The sequence below is a fragment of the Erpetoichthys calabaricus genome, chromosome 13 (assembly GCF_900747795.2).
Source record: "Erpetoichthys calabaricus chromosome 13, fErpCal1.3, whole genome shotgun sequence".
In the NCBI taxonomy this organism is placed as follows: domain Eukaryota; kingdom Metazoa; phylum Chordata; class Cladistia; order Polypteriformes; family Polypteridae; genus Erpetoichthys; species Erpetoichthys calabaricus.
In genome coordinates, this window is record NC_041406.2 from 44,128,707 (window position 1) to 44,149,295 (window position 20,589).

At 36.4% G+C, this 20,589-nt stretch overlaps 1 protein-coding gene across 3 annotated transcripts in view; it reads left to right on the forward strand.

Annotated features, from left to right (window-relative positions):
- LOC114664178 (shugoshin 1-like) overlaps positions 1-18,461 on the forward strand; it is a 41,819-nt gene extending 23,358 nt beyond the window's left edge. For 2 of the 3 annotated variants that reach the window (XM_028818177.2, XM_028818179.1), the window contains exons 6-10: positions 418-1,245; positions 1,372-1,530; positions 12,020-12,094; positions 12,573-12,756; positions 17,941-18,461. In XM_028818177.2, the coding sequence (XP_028674010.1) occupies positions 418-1,245; positions 1,372-1,530; positions 12,020-12,094; positions 12,573-12,756; positions 17,941-18,073 (1,379 nt within the window). In that variant the 3' untranslated portion in view covers positions 18,074-18,461. The remainder of the gene's footprint in view (positions 1-417; positions 1,246-1,371; positions 1,531-12,019; positions 12,095-12,572; positions 12,757-17,940) is intronic. The other variant, XM_028818178.2, reaches the window with a different exon arrangement.
- Positions 18,462-20,589: the final 2,128 nt, after the last annotated feature.

The following is a 20,589-nucleotide window of genomic DNA, read 5'->3' on the forward strand; positions in this document are numbered from 1 at the left end:
GTCTAATAGAAAACCCTACTATTGTGGCCTACATTTAAAGAATGTTGATGTTCTCTAGCAGCCATTGTTTTATAATAAAAGTAGACTAATAATGAATTGGTTGTTGTGATTTATGCATTCTGTTATATGAGAGTACAGTTTTTTTTGTTTTTATAAAGTTGCATCACCTGCACTCTTGCTTGACCCTCCATAGCCATTTATTCTTAACAAACTTGAGCAGGTAATTTTGAGGTAGTGATTCACTTGACCTTATTGGGCCACACTCTGCATATTTAATATATATTTAGAGAGTGTTTTCTGCGCATTTTATAATTGGTATAGTCATCATGTTTTTTTTCCTTTGTAAAACTGTTTAGGGTTTTCATTCTCATTCTGCAACCTTCTAAGTGTTCTTATTTTATTATTATTTTTTTGTAGAAAAAGACGGCTGGAAAGGTAAAGATCTTGCATTGCCCAAAACTGTCACATACAGACGTCGAGGTCTTGAACACAGACAAGATATGCTGCACAGTCAAGAAATAAATAAAACGTCTGTAGATGAACTTTGCTTGAAAACCTTTCACCAACAGAATGATTCTGAAAATAGCTTCTTGGATGTTGGAGGGATTATTAATAAAGCAGAGGTCTTAACATCTGACAGTAATCAGGCAGAAACTGGATCTTCAGTCGGAGAGTTTGACTGGCAGACGTTATCACCACAGACCGCTCCCATACGAGCAAAACATCCTACACCAGAGCAAACAAGTAAAAGAACTTTACCCAAGACAAAAGAAGATTCTCAAGTTAAGACCGAAAGAAACAGAAAAGAAAAATATGACAGAAGTACTTTGAAAAGGCCTTGGGATAACAAACAAACTAGATCAAGATCAAAGAGCAGAGAGAGAACCAGAAGTGCTCAGAAGAATTGTCCACCAGATATCATAAACACTTCTTTAGGCTCTAATGATGCCTATGACTTTAATTGTGAGGAGTGTATTCATGTTACCCCTTTTCGGTCCAATAATAAACAGACAGAATCTGATGAACACATTGAAAACCATGCAGCTATTAACTGTGCCTCTGTAAGCAGTCCATCAGGAAAACTTGATGACATCTCAATTGCCCCAAACAGAAAAGAGAAAAAGTCAAAACATATTACTTACCAAAGTACAAAATGCATGGGTAGTCCTCCAAGGAGAGGTAGATCAAAGAGAAAATCTTACACATGTATAGAAGAAAATACAAATATGGAATTACCAATTTTTGGTAAGCAAGAGAGAAAAGTATTTTTTTTTTTTTTTTTTTTTTTTGAATGTCTTGCATAATTGAGCAATTTGAAATATTACTGTAATGTCTAATGTCTCCCTGTATCTCTGTGTCATTTATTTTTAGAACCAGAAAATGAAAAGGATAAGCTTTTTGGTACGTGTAGGGTTGGATCTGAACCCTACAGTGGGATTGACATTTTCATTGAAGAAGTGAATGAGGATGTAGTGAGCATATCTGAAAAATCTTTAATACAGGCCTCAGAACATGTTATACCTTGGATGGGTAATTATTATTTTTCTTAAATATCTGTTTGGACCCATTTCTTGCTTAATTTTTAGAAATCTATAAAGTGCTCTGATTTATGTGTGTTTGATCTGCCTAATACTTTCTATTTTTCACAGTGGATTTATTCAGGTCTTTGTGTATAGTAATGATTTTTTTTGTTCTCCAATGTTATGCTTTATTTTATAAGGTTTCTTAACTTGCACTGAAGTCTTTATACACGAAAAAATATTATCTTGCAAACTTATAAGTAAAGAGAGAACTGCGATCAAGTCTGATGGTTACCTTTAGTAATTTAACAGATGATTTTACACCAGCAGCAACTATGGTTTATATCATAATACAGTTATGATAATAGTTCCTAGAGACACAATTCTCATTAAAATTAAGTTTTAGAAATTCTGTTCAGTAGAATTAGTGGACAAAAAATTATTCTACAGTCCCGAAATGAAGCAATAACTACATATTTCTGGTTGCAGTTGCTTTTGTATGTCTCATAAGGTCTCTATCCAGAAATAATTTCATTAGATCCTACAAACCCCTATTAAAAATGCAGGATAAGATAATAGGGGAATAAACAATAAATTAAATCCATCCATCTCTTAACCCTGATTCTCCTTTTTGCATAAAGCTTAATAGGGAACTCTAGGTTGCGTTAGTCATTGACGTAATAAATTAAAATGTATACAGTGATCCCTCCTCGATCGCGGGGGTTGCGTTCCAGAACCCCCCGCGAAAGGTGAAAATCCGCGAAGTAGAAACCATATGTTTATATGGTTATTTTTATATTGTCATGCTTGGGTCACAGATTTGCACAGAAACACAGGAGGTTGTAGAGAGACAGGAACTTTATTCAAACACTGCAAACAAACATTTGTTTCTTTTTTAAAAGTTTAAACGTGCTCCATAACAAGACAGAGATGACAGTTCTGTCTCACAATTAAAAGAATGTAAACATATCTTCTTCTTGAAAGGAGTGCGCGTTTGGAGCAGAGAATGTCACAGAGAGAGAGAGAGAGAAAAGCAAACAATCAGAAATCAATAGGTGCTTTTTGGGCTTTTAACACTAGAATTACCAGAGCCTACGAAAAACTCGTAAATCCGTCCCACCTTAAATCGCGTCTTAAAGCCGTTTGCACATCTCCGCCAGAGTCTTTTGTCATCTAAATGTGATGATAAACAAAAGCTACTAGCAGCCAGCTATTCCATCCCCCCACCGACTTAGAATGAACTCCTAGCTCATGCCTTGCCTTGATTTGATTATTTGGGATTGAAGTAGTGGAAATAATTTGAGCGTTATTTGGAATACACGCATTTCATGTGTGTTCCGTTTCTACAGTATAGTAGGCTGTGCAAACACATTTTTAAAACAGAAACGTTTTTCATATTCTAATAGTAAATGACAAAATGTAGGCATAAACTATATAACGTATGAAGCCTGAAGTCCATATATCAAAGAAACACTTTCACAAAAGGTACAAATAAGAGAACACGTGCGCTTTTCTTCAAAAATATAACTGCACAAAAAAAAAGCTGCGTTAGCATGCCGCATTGACACTCTTACTACTACTGCCGCGGTGGCGTAATGGTATCAGCTCCTGACTGGGGATCAGAGGGTGGCGAGTTCGATCCCGCACGGCTACACTTCGAGAAGTAAACTGCTCTTATTCTTACAATTTTAGAATAACAACATAAATTTCATTTCAGTCTGTAACAGCCGGTGTAACTTATGATACTGGTAAAGGTTAGCTTTTTTTTTTTTTTTTTTTTTAAATTCACTTTTCATTCTCGCAGTCGATGCATACTAAGGCGCCCCCCCCCCCAAAGGGTTGTGACACATAAACGCTGGCGAAGCTGCCTTCCTTCGTATCTCACCATCACTTGATTTTCTTTTTATTCAGTGTTATTGAGTGTTCCTGCCAGTCCCCACATGTTGCTGTATGCTGTTTCTTTTGTACTCCAGGACATGCAGAGGAGAGAATGATTTCACATTATTTATGCTGTTTTCACATAAAGACTGCAGTATACTCGTGACTGCATTCTCGTACCAATGCACTTTTTCCATCACCTTTTCCTGTAAGAAGCAATGTACTCACTTCTCTCTATGCTGTGGTTTCTATTACACACCTGAAAGAGACAATATATGTGAAAACTTCATCGCACTAATGCAATATTATTTGAAAACGAACAGCGTCAGATCAGGTATGAAAATTTTATGTGAGATACGAGGAAGGCAGCTTCGCCAGCGTTTGTGTCAGAACCCTTTTGGGGGGGGGGGGGGGGGGGGCGTTAGTATGCATCGACTGCGAGAATGAAAAGTGAATTAAAAAAAAAAAAAAGCTAACCTTTACCAGTATCTCACATAAAATTTTCACACCTGATCTGACGCTGTACGTTTTCAAATAATATTGCATTAGTGCGATGAAGTTTTCACATATATTGTCTCTTTCAGGTGTGTAATAGAAACCACAGCATAGAGAGAAGTGAGTACATTGCTTCTTACAGGAAAAGGTGATGGAAAAAGTGCATTGGTACGAGAATGCAGTCACGAGTATACTGCAGTCTTTATGTGAAAACAACATAAATAATGTGAAATCATTCTCTCCTCTGCATGTCCTGGAGTACAAAAGAAACAGCATATAGCAACATGTGGGGACTGGCAGGAACACTCAATAACACTGAATAAAAAGAAAATCAAGTGACGGTGAGATACGAAGGAAGGCAGCTTCGCCAGCGTTTATGTGTCACAACCCTTTGGGGGGGGGGGGGGGGCCCTTAGCATGCATCGACTGCGAGAATGAAAAGTGAATTTAAAAAAAAAAAAAAAAGCTAACCTTTACCAGTATCATAAGTTACACCGGCTGTTACAGACTGAAATGAAATTTATGTTGTTATTCTAAAATTGTAAGAATAAGAGCAGTTTACTTCTCGAAGTGTAGCCGTGCGGGATCGAACTCGCCACCCTCTGATCCCCAGTCAGGAGCTGATACCATTACGCCACCGCGGCAGTAGTAGTAAGAGTGTCAATGCGGCATGCTAACGCAGCTTTTTTTTTGTGCAGTTATATTTTTGAAGAAAAGCACACGTGTTCTCTTATTTGTACCTTTTGTGAAAGTGTTTCTTTGATATATGGACTTCAGGCTTCATACGTTATATAGTTTATGCCTACATTTTGTCATTTACTATTAGAATATGAAAAACGTTTCTGTTTTAAAAATGTGTTTGCACAGCCTACTATACAGTAGAAACGGAACACACATGAAATGCGTGTATTCCAAATAACGCTCGAATTATTTCCACTGTAAAACTCCACTTCAATTCCAAATAATCAAATCAAGGCAAGGCATGAGCTAGGAGTTCATTCTAAGTCGGTGGGGGGATGGAATAGCTGGCTGCTAGTAGCTTTTGTTTATCATCACATTTAGATGACAAAAGACTCTGACGGAGATGTGCAAACGGCTTTAAGACGCGATTTAAGGTGGGACGGATTTACGAGTTTTTTCGTAGGCTCTGGTAATTCTAGTGTTAAGTATGCGAAGCACCGTGCGGGAAGCATGTCGCTTGACAAAGCAGCTGCAAGGAAGGGAGCAATGTGAAAGTAGTCTTTCAGCATTTTTTAGACGAGCGTCCGTATCCTCTAGGGGTGCGAACAGCCCCCCTGCTCGCACCCCCTCCGTCAGGAGCAGAGAATGTCAGAGAGAGAGAAAAGCAAACAATCAGAAATCAATAGGGCTGTTTGAGCTTTTAAGTATGTGAAGCACAGTGCGGGAAGCATATCGCGCAACAAAGTAACCACAAGTAAGCCCAGCAAAGGAAGGGAGCAATGTGAAGGTAGTTTTTCAGCGTTTTTTAAGGAGCAGCCGTATCCTGTAGGGGTGCGAACAGCCGCTGTGCTCACAATATATTTGAGGAGTTTTATTTAATACGTAATACGTGCTCTGATTGGGTAGCTTCTCAGCCATCTGCTAATAGCGTCCCTTGTATGAAATCTGCTGGGCAAACCAACTGAGGAAGCATGTACCAGCAATTAAAAGGCCCATTGTCCACTGAAACCCACAAACCAGCGAAAAATCTGCGATATATATTTAAATATGCTTACATATAAAATCTGCGATAGAGTGAAGCCGTGAAAGTCGAAGCGCGATATAGCGAGGGATTACTGTACTTCAAATTGAATTCTCCATTGACTTTTTATGGTTTATTTGATTTAGTTATGGTTTTAAATATTCAACTATGACATTGTGATTTAGTCAATGCATTGTTACACAGTTTATTCTGAGTAAAGAAAATTTTACTCTCTCCACTATCTGAGCTTTGATGTGTTTGAGCTACACTATTCCGTTATCTCATCAAATACATGTACAAATGAAACAGCTGATAAACTTCAACATTAAATGTAAGTGTGAAAATGAGTCCCATACTTGAGTACTTATCAGTATTTTAGTTTCTGATATCACATTTTCATTTCATGTTTCTTCAAACTATTTGTTAGGGAAGAACTGTATATCTGCAAAATAGAAATATGTTAAACTTTATTTTCAAACTGGTTTAAGAAAAAAAAGAAACAAAGTTAGAGACAGCTGTGTAAACATATTTCTAACCACCTTTTCAATTTCTTTAGAGTGGAAAATATTCTTTTTTTTCTCCTTTTGGATTGCAGAATACTTGTGATTATACAGTGCTTTGATTTAAATAATTTTGCTCTTGCTTCTCCCAGGACAACTTTGTATACAGTACATCATATTCTGTTAAACTGATTAAATATGTTAAATTATAGGTCATATGATCAAATTTGAGTTTTGTAACTTGCTAAATAACTATGTATAAAATGTATAAAGTCATAGTAATCCTTTCTTTCTCTCTCTCTCTCTCTCTCAGTGCAGTTTCTTTTACTTTGTGTTGTTAATTCTTTAAGGGCCTGTTAATTCTTTAAGTGACATTAATATTTAATATTGATCTGTCTGTGATTAATTTAATGTTCTGCTTAGTGCTGGGCGGTATACCAGTTCATACCGAAAACCGTTTTTAATTTTTTTTATGATATGGATTTTTCTTATACCGCAACACCGGTTTAAATTGCCTAAACGACGTTTGGAACGTGGCGCAGCGGGAAACTGTTCAAGTGGGGACCTTTTTCACTGCTACACCGCTAAACACAGATTTGTTGCACTAGGGCTCTTTTTCACTGCTACACCACCAAATTGTGGGCGGTAGCATAGGAATGCTGCGTGGTGAAAATGGACAGAGAGCCTGGAGATACTTTAGTTTTAAAAGGTCAGGTGTGTAAATACTGTTTCTATACTACTGGATAATACTGCAAGCCAAGTTGTACTTGTTTTATTTGTTTTCAATACAGTGTAATGTACCTGGGTACTGTGTAATAGTGTGACGACATGTTTTCAAACCCCGTAATAAGTTATATAGCACATTAAATGCTTTGTGTTAAGTGATTCTTAAACTGGCGCCGGCAGCAATCTCCGCACAGAATACATTCACTTCATGATCTTCCTTCTCTCTGAAAATTTAAAATGCTAAAATAAATACTTAATATAATTTTCATGGTGAAATGCATTAAAGCATGCATTAATCATATGGGGGCACGGCGGCGTGCCTGCCTTGCATTTGCATGTTTTTCTGGTGGGTTTACTCGGCGCTTCAGTTTCCTTTCAAAGTCATGTAGGATGTGGGGTTTTGTTGTGCTATATTGACCCTGCTAGTGTATGTTTTGCTTGTATTCATCCTTCGAAGTGCTGGCGACTCGTTCAGAGATGGGCACAACTCTGAATGGATGGCATAATTAAACATGTATAACGAAGATATTTTTAAAGTTCTGAACACTCCGTGGGCTAAGTTTATAACTAGTTTTAATTTCACAAAGACGTTTATCGTGTGGTGATTGGTTATGTGGAGAAAGAAAAGGACGGATAGGAACTGGGGTTTTAGTACGTCAGATAGAGACAGCACGCGTGCAATAAAGAAAGCCCGCTCAGAAGAACATGCATTGAATTCTGTGTTTGTGTCTCCGACCGCCAGATCACAAACCCAACATTTACACAATATTTAAGTTAAACCTGTGCGATACCCATTCATACATCCAGTTTTTTGGAGCCTCGTCACACCTGCCATAAAGGTCTCTACACTGAATGTACACCTGGGGACCCCTTACTGCCAGGGAGCAGCACTACCGCCTCACTACCGTGCTTGTTTAATACCTGCTTTAATGCATTTCATCATGAAAATGATGTCAAGTATTTATCTTAGCATTCTAAATTTTTAGAGAGCAGGAATACCATGAAATGAATGGATTCTGTGCGGTGATTGCTGCCTCCTCTTAGTGCATAGGAAGTCAGTTTAAGAAGCATAGTGATTAACAACTGGGTCGGGGAACACAACACAAAGCATTTAATGTGCTGCATTAACTTATGACGGGGTTTGAGAAAATCAAGTAAATTAAACATTGATTTTAGGATGAAGTTTAGTTTATGACATTCTACTTTAATTATGAAGTAAACTATGAAAATAAAGTGGAAATGTTGACTTTAATCTTGACATAAGCGTCAAAATTAAAGTGGAAATGTCGAGAATAAAGTCAGCATGTCGACTTTATTCTTGACATATACCGGTAGTTTGTTTTTTTTCTTCCCTCTTTACTGTATTTTTTTTTCCTTCACCGTGGCCCTAATGCACTTTCGTAGGGCTATACCACAAATAGCATTATACAGTAAATGCAAGTTGCAGTTATTTTATTTATGTATATAGCTTAGCTTGAAGCAAGGTCCATATTAATGCAGTTTGCCTAAATGACAGTACAGTTGGTAAGGATATCATCAGAAAGTTGTACTTGTTTTATTTTATTTTAATTTGGTGAATACTGTGTAATGCACCTGGGCTTGAAGTCTTGAAGTAATAGTGCAGCTATCAGTAATAATACTATTATTTATTTTATTGTTATTATTTATTTAAATATTATGCAGTTTATTGATGGTAAAGTTGTTGAAAAAGTCACTTTTAACGTGTCCGTGGACAGAGATAGTTAACATTAACAAAATGTAGTTGGTTCACAAAAAATATTATTACTTTTCTAAGACATGTTCAGTGCAATACAAGTTTTGACAAGCACCTCTGGATATTTTACTAAGTCTAAATGCCTCATTAGATGGTTGAAAATATGTTGTCAAAATCATAGTTTAAGTTTTTGCAAAATTTGTTCAATAAAAAGGTTCTATATTTTGACTGCAACTGTCATGTAATGTGATTCCTTCTCTTCATTAGTGTCACCCCCTTGAAAACTATCACTTTATGGGGCCATGCAAACCTGTATTAATACTTGTGTGCACATTAAAATGTTTTTTTGTACAATGTACAATTCTCATAACAGTGGAATAGGTTATTCTTAGCCAGTTTACTGCAGTAATTGCAGTGGAAAATGTGGTTAACATTCACTCATGCATGGGGAAAAAAATACCGTCCAATACCGTGAAACCGGGATAATTTAGAAAAATACCATGATATAGAATTTTGGTCATACCGCCCAACCCTAGTTCTGCTTAATATGTGGGGAAGAAAAATGCACTCAAAAAGGCTTGTTGTAATAGATTACACAGAGCAGACATTTTGGAACTGCTATTCTTTTCAGAGACTGCTTGGTGTCTAATATTCTGTGTTGTCTTTACTCAAAGCAGTGTTTCATAGTCTTGAGAAGAGCAGTCAGTGAGAATATTTACATTTATATTTGTATGTATGTGTATACAATATATATGTGTGTGTGTGTGTATATATATAATAATATATATATATATATATATATATATATATATATATATATATATAAAATATATATATATATATAAAATATATATATATATATAAAATATATATATATATATAAAATATATATATATATATATAAAATATATATATATATATATAAAATATAATATTATGCGGTGGTGTGCTGGGGAGGCAGCATTAAGAAGAAGGATGCCTCATGCCTGGACAAACTGGTGAGGAAGGCAGGCTCCATTGTAGGCATGGAGCTGGACAGTTTGACATCCACTAAAAAGTGTCATCTCCAGAGAGAGGAGCAGCTTCAGCGACAGACTGCTGTCACTGTCCTGCTCCACTGACAGACTGAGGAGATCGTTCCTCCCCCAAACTATGCGACTTTTCAATTCCACCAGGGGTTGGGGATTAAATGTTAACATTATTCAAAGTTATTGTCTGTTTTTACCTGCATTTTTATTACTCTTTAATATTGTTTTTTGTATCAGTATGCTGCTGCTGGAGTATGTGAATTTCCCCTTGGGATTAATAAAGTATCTATCTATCTATCTATCTATCTATCTATCTATCTATCTATCTATCTATCTATCTATCTATCTATCTATCTATCTATCTATATCTATATCTATATCTATATCTATATCTATATCTATATATCTATATATCTATATCTATATATCTATATATATATATCTATATATATATATATCTATATATATATATATCTATATATATATATATCTATATATATATATATCTATATATATATATATCTATATATATATATATATATATATATATATATATATATATATATATATATATATATATATATATATACATACACACACACACACACACAGTGGACCCTTGACTTACGAACTCAATTCGTTCGCAAGGGCTGGTTGTAACTCAAGTTGGTTGTAAGTCAAGACTATTTTTCCCATAAGAAATAATGGAAATACGCATAATATGTTCCGAACCTCCCACAGCAACACTTACTTAACCTTTTCATAATAAAAAAAGGGTTGTATAATGTGCATAAAATAACCAAAACACCAATAATTTTTCTAATGTACTAACCAAAAACTTATAAAAAGTGCCTAGCCTACCAGAAACAACAATTTCATACTGTACTCACCATTTAATTTGACATCTTTGGGCTGCAGGAAGGGAGGAGGAGAATGAAATGGAAGGTGGTTATTGTTTGGAAGGAGCCTCCTTATACAAACCTTTTCTTTGTAAAATTGTCAAGATGGTGGATTTCGAAATGCTGTACATATTAGCGAGATCGGTCACACAAACACCACTCTCATATTTCCGCACAATTTCCTTCTTCGTTTCGATTGTGATCGCTTTCTTTAACTTCGTTACCTTCTCTTCCTTCCTTAGCAATTATCGAAATAAATTATATAAATGACTGCACTGACCGAAATTATGTCCACAAACACATGTATCTGCATATATGTGTATATATGTGTGTGTGTGTCATGAATTTAATTTTTAGTGGAGCTATCCAGTAGAACATTTGAGTAATCCTGGAGGTACTGTGTATATATATATATATATATATATGTAAAATATATACTGTGTGTGTGTATATATTAAATGTAAATTCTTCACTGGTCACTCTGCGTGTGTGTGCGTATATGTTTAATTTTTTCTGTGTGTGTTTTATCTTCCTTTCTGCAAATTGTCCTGCCACATCCTAAAGTTGTGTTTTGTTAGGTTACGTGATGATTAAGTTACACAGTATGAATACAAGTATTTGTGTGAGAGAGTATGTTCTGTGAAGGCCTGATACTGTAGTTACTGTGTATTTAAACCTTAAAGTGGGTTAATTTTGCTCAGTAATTAATTGATGATTTTTTTTTTTTCTGTGTTCTATCTCACTTCAACCACCTTCCCACCACTTTATGAGATGGGACAGGCCTGATAAAATTTTTTGTACAGTATTAAGACGAGGCTGGTATATTGATGTTAATCAATAATTTCAATAAGGTTGTTGATGTTTGAGAAGAGTAGAGAAGGTAATGGTTCTTATCATGCAATTGATGTAGTGGATTAGAGGATGTGTTTTATATTTTTTTTCAACTGAGGATAAGTGAGTTAATTGAAGTAAATGCATTCTTTCTTTTCATACTGTATGAATAAAGTCTTTGCTTCTAACACATTGCCATGACTCTGTCTTTTCAAATAAACTCACCCAGTAAGTAAGGTTTTCTACATAAATAAGGTTAACTTTGGTCCATTTAAATGTTTAATTTCAAAACTTATTACCATGAAATGTTATTAAATGATTATTCTGTAACTTTTGATCTCTTTTCAAGCCTAAATTGAATCAGACACCAACTTCAAATTAACTTCAAGTCAGATATTATTTTTTTTTATAGTTTAGGACTGTGTTGTCTTCATGATTTGTGTTATTAGAAATTTTGGTAAGATACTCTAAATTTTATATTCAAAAGTTTGTCTGACAGCAATAGATGTGTATAAATAGGTGGCTCACAAACTTAATAAAAAATAGATTAACCAGTCAACTTATACTTAACAGTCCATTACCATCACCACGAAGGTACATCTGAGACCTTTATTGCGTTTTGAATGACATCTTCCTTAGAATATAACAATGCATTGTACCACTGTAATTTTTTTTGATTTTTTTTTAATTTGATGATATCCTTTCCTTCTTTCTTTTGAATAACAGAATCAGAAGTGGCAGTCACTCCTGTTAAGTCGATGAATGAAACAGTAGAGAGCTGTAAAAGTGAAATAGATGTTGGTAATGCACCATTTAATATCTAAATTTTATACAAATAGAAAAAAGTATAAAATGACAAATATTTGAGTTGTGCTGTTACTATAGGTCTGTGAAAGTTTTAGATACTTTATGTGAATTTCCCCTTGGGATTAATAATTTACCTGTATTTTTTATTTAGAGTAATCTTAATTGTACAATTGAATAGCATTTAAATGTTTCCCTGTGCAATTTACCATTATTAACATTATATTTTATTTGCCGCATATTTTCCTAAAAGTAAATTATATTTGGCTCCTTCTGTGTTTTTACTGTTATTAGGATTTTTGCTAATCTATTTAGTTTAGTCTCTTCTCCCAATTTCGCAATTACTTGGAGCAAGAAATTTGTTAAACTATTTTAGGCAAACAAAAATGCCCAGAGTGGAAATTTATATGTACTTGAGTTTACCTAAGTGTTTTTATTGTGTAATGCTAGGGTTTTTTATTTTCCTTTTCATCAGCAGAAAACAAAGTTTGTTCTGAAATGCCTCGAACAGGACTCTCTGACGTTACTAATGTTCCACCGGTATCATGTGGAAGAGGTTATAGATTTTCTAGCATACCATTGAAGAGCAAAGTGTCAACACCTGTACGCAAGCGCAGGTGTACCATTACTGTGAATTACAAAGAGCCAACCTTAAATGCGTAAGAATGCTTTTTTTTTTTTTTTTTTATATAGCTTTGATTTTAAACATTTTTAACTGAAAAGGTTTAGGAAATTAATGGTTTGCACGTTTCTATATTACTAGAATGATGTCCATATGTAATTATGCTGTATATTTATATTTATCTAGCTCATTTTGTCAATTAGCAGCAAATTTATCCCTACTTGGAGCAGCACAATTTGTTCTTCAGAGATGGAAGAATATTTTGATTTTACTGGTGATCATTTTATTTGAAGACTCACAATTTCTAGGAATATAGATCATTAGATAATCTAATTGGCAACTCTAAATTGTCCCAGTATCACCTGATGATTTACAGCTCTGTTCATGGTTACTGCCTACCTTACAGCCATATAAGCAGCAGCTCTATGCAACCCTGGATTAGATATTAAGATTAAAAAAAGAAAGGATAGATAATTTAAATAAAGACGTTGAATGGCAAATGTGTTGGATCCTTTAAATAAAAAGGATTACTTAGACATTGTTGAAAGCTGATAAAACAGTTTTTCTAGTTGATAAAAATATCAACACTTTATTGAGGCTTGTATTAATGTTGACCTATTTTATTAAAATATCATCCTATACTGAAAAAAAAAATTCTAACTTTTTTTGCTTGCTTTTTTCATTTCCACTAGTTATATTCCCTTTGTGCATTTCTTTATTTCTTCTTTCACTTCCTGTCTCATGAAGTAGTTTATGATGGTGAATATGCTGCTCATCTCTAGAGGTTATTGGAAACTACATTCTCATCGTTGGAATAGTTGTTCTTTGAAATGTAGTATTGATGACATCTAGAGAAATTTTGTAGTTAAGACTGCTTTAGTTCATGTTTATAGTCCATACTATGACTGTAAAGTAGAATTGTTCTACCTTTCATTTCAAGCAGCTTTTAAAAGAGCTTAAGGGTACAGTCTTAAAACAACCACCTAATTAGAACAAATAACTTTGTCTTCTGATATTTCAACATTTTTATTTAAGATGAGTAATTTCAATATAAAATTTTCATACATCATTCTGCCCACATTAATGTAAAAGTATATGTTTGTGATAAATAAAAAAAAATTAGGTTTCATTTGCTCATTCTTTATGTATATGTGTATAATAAAGTGCCCAACAAGTATTCAGTTTATTTAATTAGGCCTTTTTTACACTAATTATAAGAAAATGACACTTAAATGTTAAGGCAAACAAAATCTCCCCAAATTAAGCAATACATATCTATATTACTAAACGAAGGTTGTATATATGCACGGATGCCAGACGCACAGTAAGCACACGCGCGCTGCTCCTCAGCGCCCCAGAGTCAAACCCAGTGGCTTCCCAGAGTCAGTAGGTGGCGCCCAAACAACACAACCTGTAAACTAGACTTCACGTCACAATACAACTGCCGCCCGAATGCGAACACCTCCGCATATACAACCTTCATTTAGTGATGTTTGTATATATGCAAGGAAAAAGCACCGAAAGCGCACCCGCCCTGTCCCTCGGCGCCCTCGAGTCAAACCCAGTGGCTTCCCAGAGTCAGTAGGTGGCGCCCAAACAACACAACACGACCTGTAAACTAAACTTGAGGTAAAGCGTGCATGTCAGGTTGTATATATGCACAGATGCTAGAGGCCACAAGCAAGCCGTACACAGTACAATCACCGCCCCCTTCGTTTAGTAATGTAGATCCCCAAGCCCAGATCCGCCGCCATTGTCACTTCAGCATGCGAATCCGCCACCGTCAGCAAACGACTTCTAGCTAACGACACAGTAATAGAAAAGCAACAACGAGACCGCATGGATAAAAACAATGAAAGCAGGCGCCTACAATGCGCTTCTGAAACACCAAAACCAGATGAGTCACAGCTTCAAAAAGAAACCGCTTTAATACAAATATATTTATTTAATTAAATGAAAACTTTCCCAGGACGCGCCCACTCTCCATGATTTTTCTTCTCTCCAAATATCGGAGGGAACAGAAATATATTTTACTATTGTGACTTTTTTTTTCATTACGTTACAAATCAAGGTCAATAAAGTTACCATATATGGTTCCTTGCCTGTCTAGGGTAAAAGGTTTTCCAAAAAGTGTATATATAAAAAAATATATAAGGAGACCCTACTGATCACATTTGACCTCAAGATGTTCCTCTTCCTGCTGCAGCACTTGCAGGTCTGGCAGTTGGTGTGGATAGGGGCATGGAATGGGGACAGGTCAAACTGCATAGAATCATCTGGGGTTTGACTGCAGTGTCCCCACACAGACCTGAGAAAATCGTGAGAAGTATTGGGGCTGCCCGGAAATGCAGAGTTCCTTCGTGGGTGAGACGTGACTGCCTTCTGGCTGCTGGCACCACTGAACACCTTAATCTTTTAAGTTCTTTAGTAACAGGTCATCCACAGCAAGAGCCTTGCAATCCCACCTGTAGAAGAGCCAGGCATTAGTGAGGCTGACATCAATTGCATATGCAAACATCTGCAACCACCTCCCAGATTTCATGGGCTGGGGGGGGACATTACAGGTGGAGCAGCATGTTGCTCTTATCAGTGCCCCCCATGTTGGCATTGTAGGTTTTGATGACAAGGCGGCTCACTTGCTCCTTCCTCTTACTGTCACTTGAGTACCGTTGGACTAAGGACATGGGCTCCACCCCGATATTCGTTGACAGCAGAGTTTCGATCTTGTTGTCCTTCTACCTGAGGGCCGTGGTCCCATTGTCACTAGTGATGTAGTCATATGTACCATGAGGAATAGTACTCTCCTCCATCTACCTGGGAATTGAGGGGAGGCTTTCCTGTTCTGTTGTCCCGGGTTGTTGCTGTGTGCCTGCAGTTCTGGTCCTTGAGGTACTGAACCATCTCCAGGGCTGTAAGGAATTTGTCTGCAAAGATGGCTGTGTGGTGGAGGAGGAGATGGTGCTGGTCAGGACAGAAACTATTTGGCTGGTGGCTCCCATTGATTTTTTGTTCAGGCATCAGGGGGACACCATGGGCCTCCATTGTAATCTTGCCCTGGTATAGCACCATGTGAGGAGGCTGAACAGTTCCGGATCTTGAAGAATTGGTCGTTGGTGCCAGGTATCTGAGTATTGTCGTTGAAGTGGACAAGCCTGTTCATCAGCCTGGACCTCTTAGAGACATGAGGTTTGCGACTTGAGGGACCCTAGTTTCCGTTCCCAATAGTCATCATTGGATGGCAGTTCACCAATCCCCTTGTAGAGCAGGAGAGCCACAAACTTGTTCATCTCGTCTTCAGTGGTGGTAAAGGTGGTGTTGATGTCCTTCTGGGTTGCATATAAGTCGGTTTGGTACATTATGTGCTTGAAGACTTGGTGGCCAAAGTAGCTGCTGAAGTACTTAAATGGAGTCTCAACAAAGTCAGGGGGAGACTGCTGGTTCTTAGGCAGGGTTGCTTACAAAGCATGACAGGCTCAGCAATTTATTCCATGTTTTATGCAGGTGTATTGTCCTTTATGCCCTGAGATGCCTTTCTCTTTCTTATTTCTTGTCCTTTTACTGTCCACTGTTTTTTTTCACTTCTTACAGTAGCAGGTAGATGCAAAATCAGATTTCAATATGGATTTTTTTTCTATAAGCACACAAAGCATACAAGTTTGAAGTAACACAGTTCCGTGCTTATGATAGTTAAAACAGCAAGAGCTCACTAACATTGACAACTTTTACACATAATAAACATTTTGTTCTTACCATATTATTTCCTGAATCTGAGAAAGAAAATCTGCCCATACTATACACAAGCCAGTATGCCTGTCCCATTAAAGTATGCTTTGTCTCTGACTTATTAAATATATCTCTTAGTACAGAGATACCTGACTTGACATCAAGGAGAGGAAGAGGAAATTGGAATGGCCTCCAATATTCAGGGCAGTATTGTGGATTACATTGTGTGTGCAGCATGCCCATCAATGTCTAAGTAGCATCAGATAACGGGACCAATAACAGGAGAAATGAATTCTAATTTAGTAGGAAGAGATGGGAAGGAAATTGAGCAGTGGGGTTAGTTGGGAGTGGTGGTGTGTGTGTGTGTGTGTGTGTGTGTGTGTGTGTGTGTGTTTGTGGACGGACGTATATTTAATCATTGAGAAATGAGGAATGGGGACTGACCTTACCTGCTTGAGAGTAAAGGCAAAGTGATGAAATTCAAAGTGAGAAAAGTGGTGAATACTTTTAATGGGAATTGTATGTATAGCACCTGCACATTAATTTTATTATCATCATCTTGGTGCAAGTATAACCACCTCCATCTTTAACAATAAATATAAATAAAAATAGTTATCCTGAAATAGCTTTTCATTCTATCATTTAAAATATTTTGAAAGCTGATGTGAAAAAGGGAAGTGTTCTATTGTTCGAAGTGGCTCTGCAGCTATGAAAGACAGAGTTTTGGGAAATCGAGGTGCAAAGCCCTGAACATTGACCCACACTATTTGCATGTTGAGAACTTGAAATTGAAAATGCAAAGTGGAAATGCATTTTACTTTTCATTTTTGTGGCTTCAATGCTGTTCAGACTGAAAATGAAATGGCAAATTAGGTTATTTTTATTTTTTTTTTAATTTTGCCAGCATTTTTGTGTGTACACTTTGAAAGTGAAATCACAAACAGGGTTATTTAATTTTAATATTTGCAGCATTCTTGCATGCAGACTTTGAAAATGAAATTGCAAAACAGATTGCATTTTCATTTTTATAATATTCACTCTTTTTTGCTGAAAATTCCTCCCATATTGTAATGGCCTGACACCATGTTTCAGTGTTTAGTTTTGCTTTATGTTACAGGCATAACTGTGCAGTGTTATTTGTAATACAGTACATAGAATGGAAATGTTTCCCCTGATATCCAGCATTTATGTCACCTCAAAGTGAACTTGTCTTTCTTTATAGTTCCTGTTGTCTTCCAGCTCCCATACTCCGTGTGAAGTTCTCTTCTTACATTCTTTGTAGACCAATGGTGTCCTAAAACACCCTTCTGTTAGTTGTTTTGGGGGAATTCAAAGTTGTACCAGGTAGCTGCTTATTGATTTGTTCTTCTTACCCCTGTGCAGTTCTGCTACAGTCTTAAGCATTTGTGTTTGATCTCCTAACGCATCTCTTGTAAACCATATTTTAAAAAGAGGATGTTTTACAGCTTTTTGTCTTTGTGTTTTATATTCATTATAGGAAGCTGCGAAGGGGAGACAAATTTACGGATACTGAATTTTTACATTCGCCCATTTTTAAACAGTCTAAAAGAGTTTCAATGAAGAAAAAGAAGCTGGAGCAGTACAATGAGTCTTTTGTTGGTTGTAGATAATATTTAGGTTAATAGTGCTGTACATATTTTCTATGTCTAATCAAGAAGTCAAAATAAATTGTTCCGTGCTGTTTGCCAGTATTCTTGTGTGAAAGTGTTAAAGTTTTATCTTGCATATGTATCCTATTACTAATGTTATGTTGTTCACTTTTTTTAAACTTCAGATTGATCCTTCCTCTATTCAATGGCAGTTCATTTGCCTTAGTAAATATCCCTTAATATTTAAAACAAATGCAATAAAAAAGCAATTTGCAATGAATTTAATGTTTAGATTTTGCTTTGATTGTAGCATGATTGTTAGAATTGTAATGTTTTCAGATTCTCTCCGTTTTTACCACTTATTTTTTTCTTATAAAATTATTGTATCAATAAAGCTGCATATTTTAAATATCTGTGTCAAATTGCAATTGGCTGGTTCCACATTTCATTGAAATCTGTGGTTTTTGTGAAAGTTATTTCAAGCGGTGTTTAGGATGAGGTTAAGACTTAAACTTTCCCAGCATTCTGTTGTGCAGTCAGTGTTCAGCTTTCACACACTAATTACATTTTGCTCATGTTACGTAAGTACTTTTAAAATATATCAATTAGTAAGGGATCAGCCACGTAGTGCTCAAGCACATGGATCATATGGAACTTTAACTTGTCCAACAGAAAACTTAACATACAGTAAAGGCAGTGCTTCAGAGTCCTCACTTACTTGCATTTAGACATTAATTTAACACTCGGTTATGAAGTCAAGTCTTAAATAGTGCACTCTGCCCATTTCTAAACAGAAGTCAAGTGCTAACATAGCTGGGTGTTAATTCGGATTGTTTGACTACAGACATACAGTAGTAGGGATGTCACTGAGTGCTTTCACATGCACTTTACTAACCCCTTTATTTATAGAAACCCAATTTTTAGAATGCCATGTAAAATCTGTCTCCAGTTAGAGAAACTGGGATGTTGGTCTCTGAGAAACCAGGTTAACGGCCATAGATTTCACCTTGAGTAACCAGTTCGTGTGACCATGTAAACCCTTAATCGGATTACATTTAAGGATTTTGTAGTTTCTGCGTGTCTTTGCACTCATTCTGTAGCCACAGGTAGAAAATGGTGGAAGCTCCACAAAGATAAGTTTCCTGAGGCAAATGCTTGGACGGTCACATTATTCTTGTTAGAATAATCTGTCTCGGTATTTCAGAAATCGCTAAATTTATGTTGATGTGAACTGTACATTCAGCTCAGTCGCGGGAGATACCAGCTCCAGGTGGGATTTCCTTCGACTGGTCTGCAGAGGAAAGAGAGAGGATCAGTGAACACTGCCATCCCCTGGTCTGGCATGGCATGACACCCATTCAAGCCCTTTAGCTGCCTCTCATCCTCACATGTGTGACACCCTCTTCACAACATTCTAGGTAGGTACTCATGGCTGATCGTGAGCACTCAACAAGCCTTGCTATTTTGGAAATGCTGTGGGCCTGAGAGCTCAGAATGGTTTGGCTCAGGGGTTTTCAAACTCGGTCCTGGGGACCCCCTGTGGCTGCAGGTTTTTGTTCCAAACAGCTTCTGTTTTTAATTGGACTCCTAGGCTAATTAAGTGAACTGTTATTTCCCAGGTTCTATGTTTTGGGAACAATATAGAAATTAGAAAACTAAGTTTGGTTAAAAAATATATAATATATAAACTGCTTAGTACATCTTAATATGAGTTGTTTTTTTTTTTTCTTTTTAACAATATTTTCATCTTGATTGTCTTTCTACTTTTCCAGGCATTCTAATCCCATTGGGATTAATAAAGTATCTATCTATCTATCTATCTATCTATCTATCTATCTATCTATCTATCTAATTGTTTAGTTAATCCGTTATTTACTAATTAGTGGGTCTGATGCTAAAGCAGTTGCAGCCTTTCACGATTCAGTGTTGTTTGCCTGGGTGTCTGCTCTGCTCATTTTTAATTGTCACTAGCTGAAATACCCAGCGTTGCCGGGAGGAAAATAGTGTTGTTTTTTTTTTTTTTTTGTTTGAGAAAAATATAATAAAAAAACACAGCTTTAAAAATTATTAACAAACAATGAAGACTCACTAATGTGCTTGTCTTGCGGTCTTGTATGTATGTATGTATCCATGTTATCATCCAGTTGACACCAGGAACCGGCCAACTCTATTTAATTTCAAAAGCAACGGGTGTGGTGGGCTCAAACAATAAGAATGCTGGCAGTTACCTCCAGTTCGCCCTCTGGTGGTCGTTCCGAGTGTCAACTGGATGATAACATATACATGACCACAAGATCACCCCCCATCCTACCCAGAAAGAGGTGGGGTTAGGCTTGATTTCACCCTGCAGTGTTATAGTCGACCAATGAGAAACGTGTACCAAGTTTCATGAAAACCGCACCCGCCGTTTGGAAGTGATGCTGGAACATACACACATTGACATTTATATATATATATATATATATATACAGTGATCCCTCGCTATATCGCGCTTCGCCTTTCGCGGCTTCACTCCATCGCGGATTTTATATGTAAGC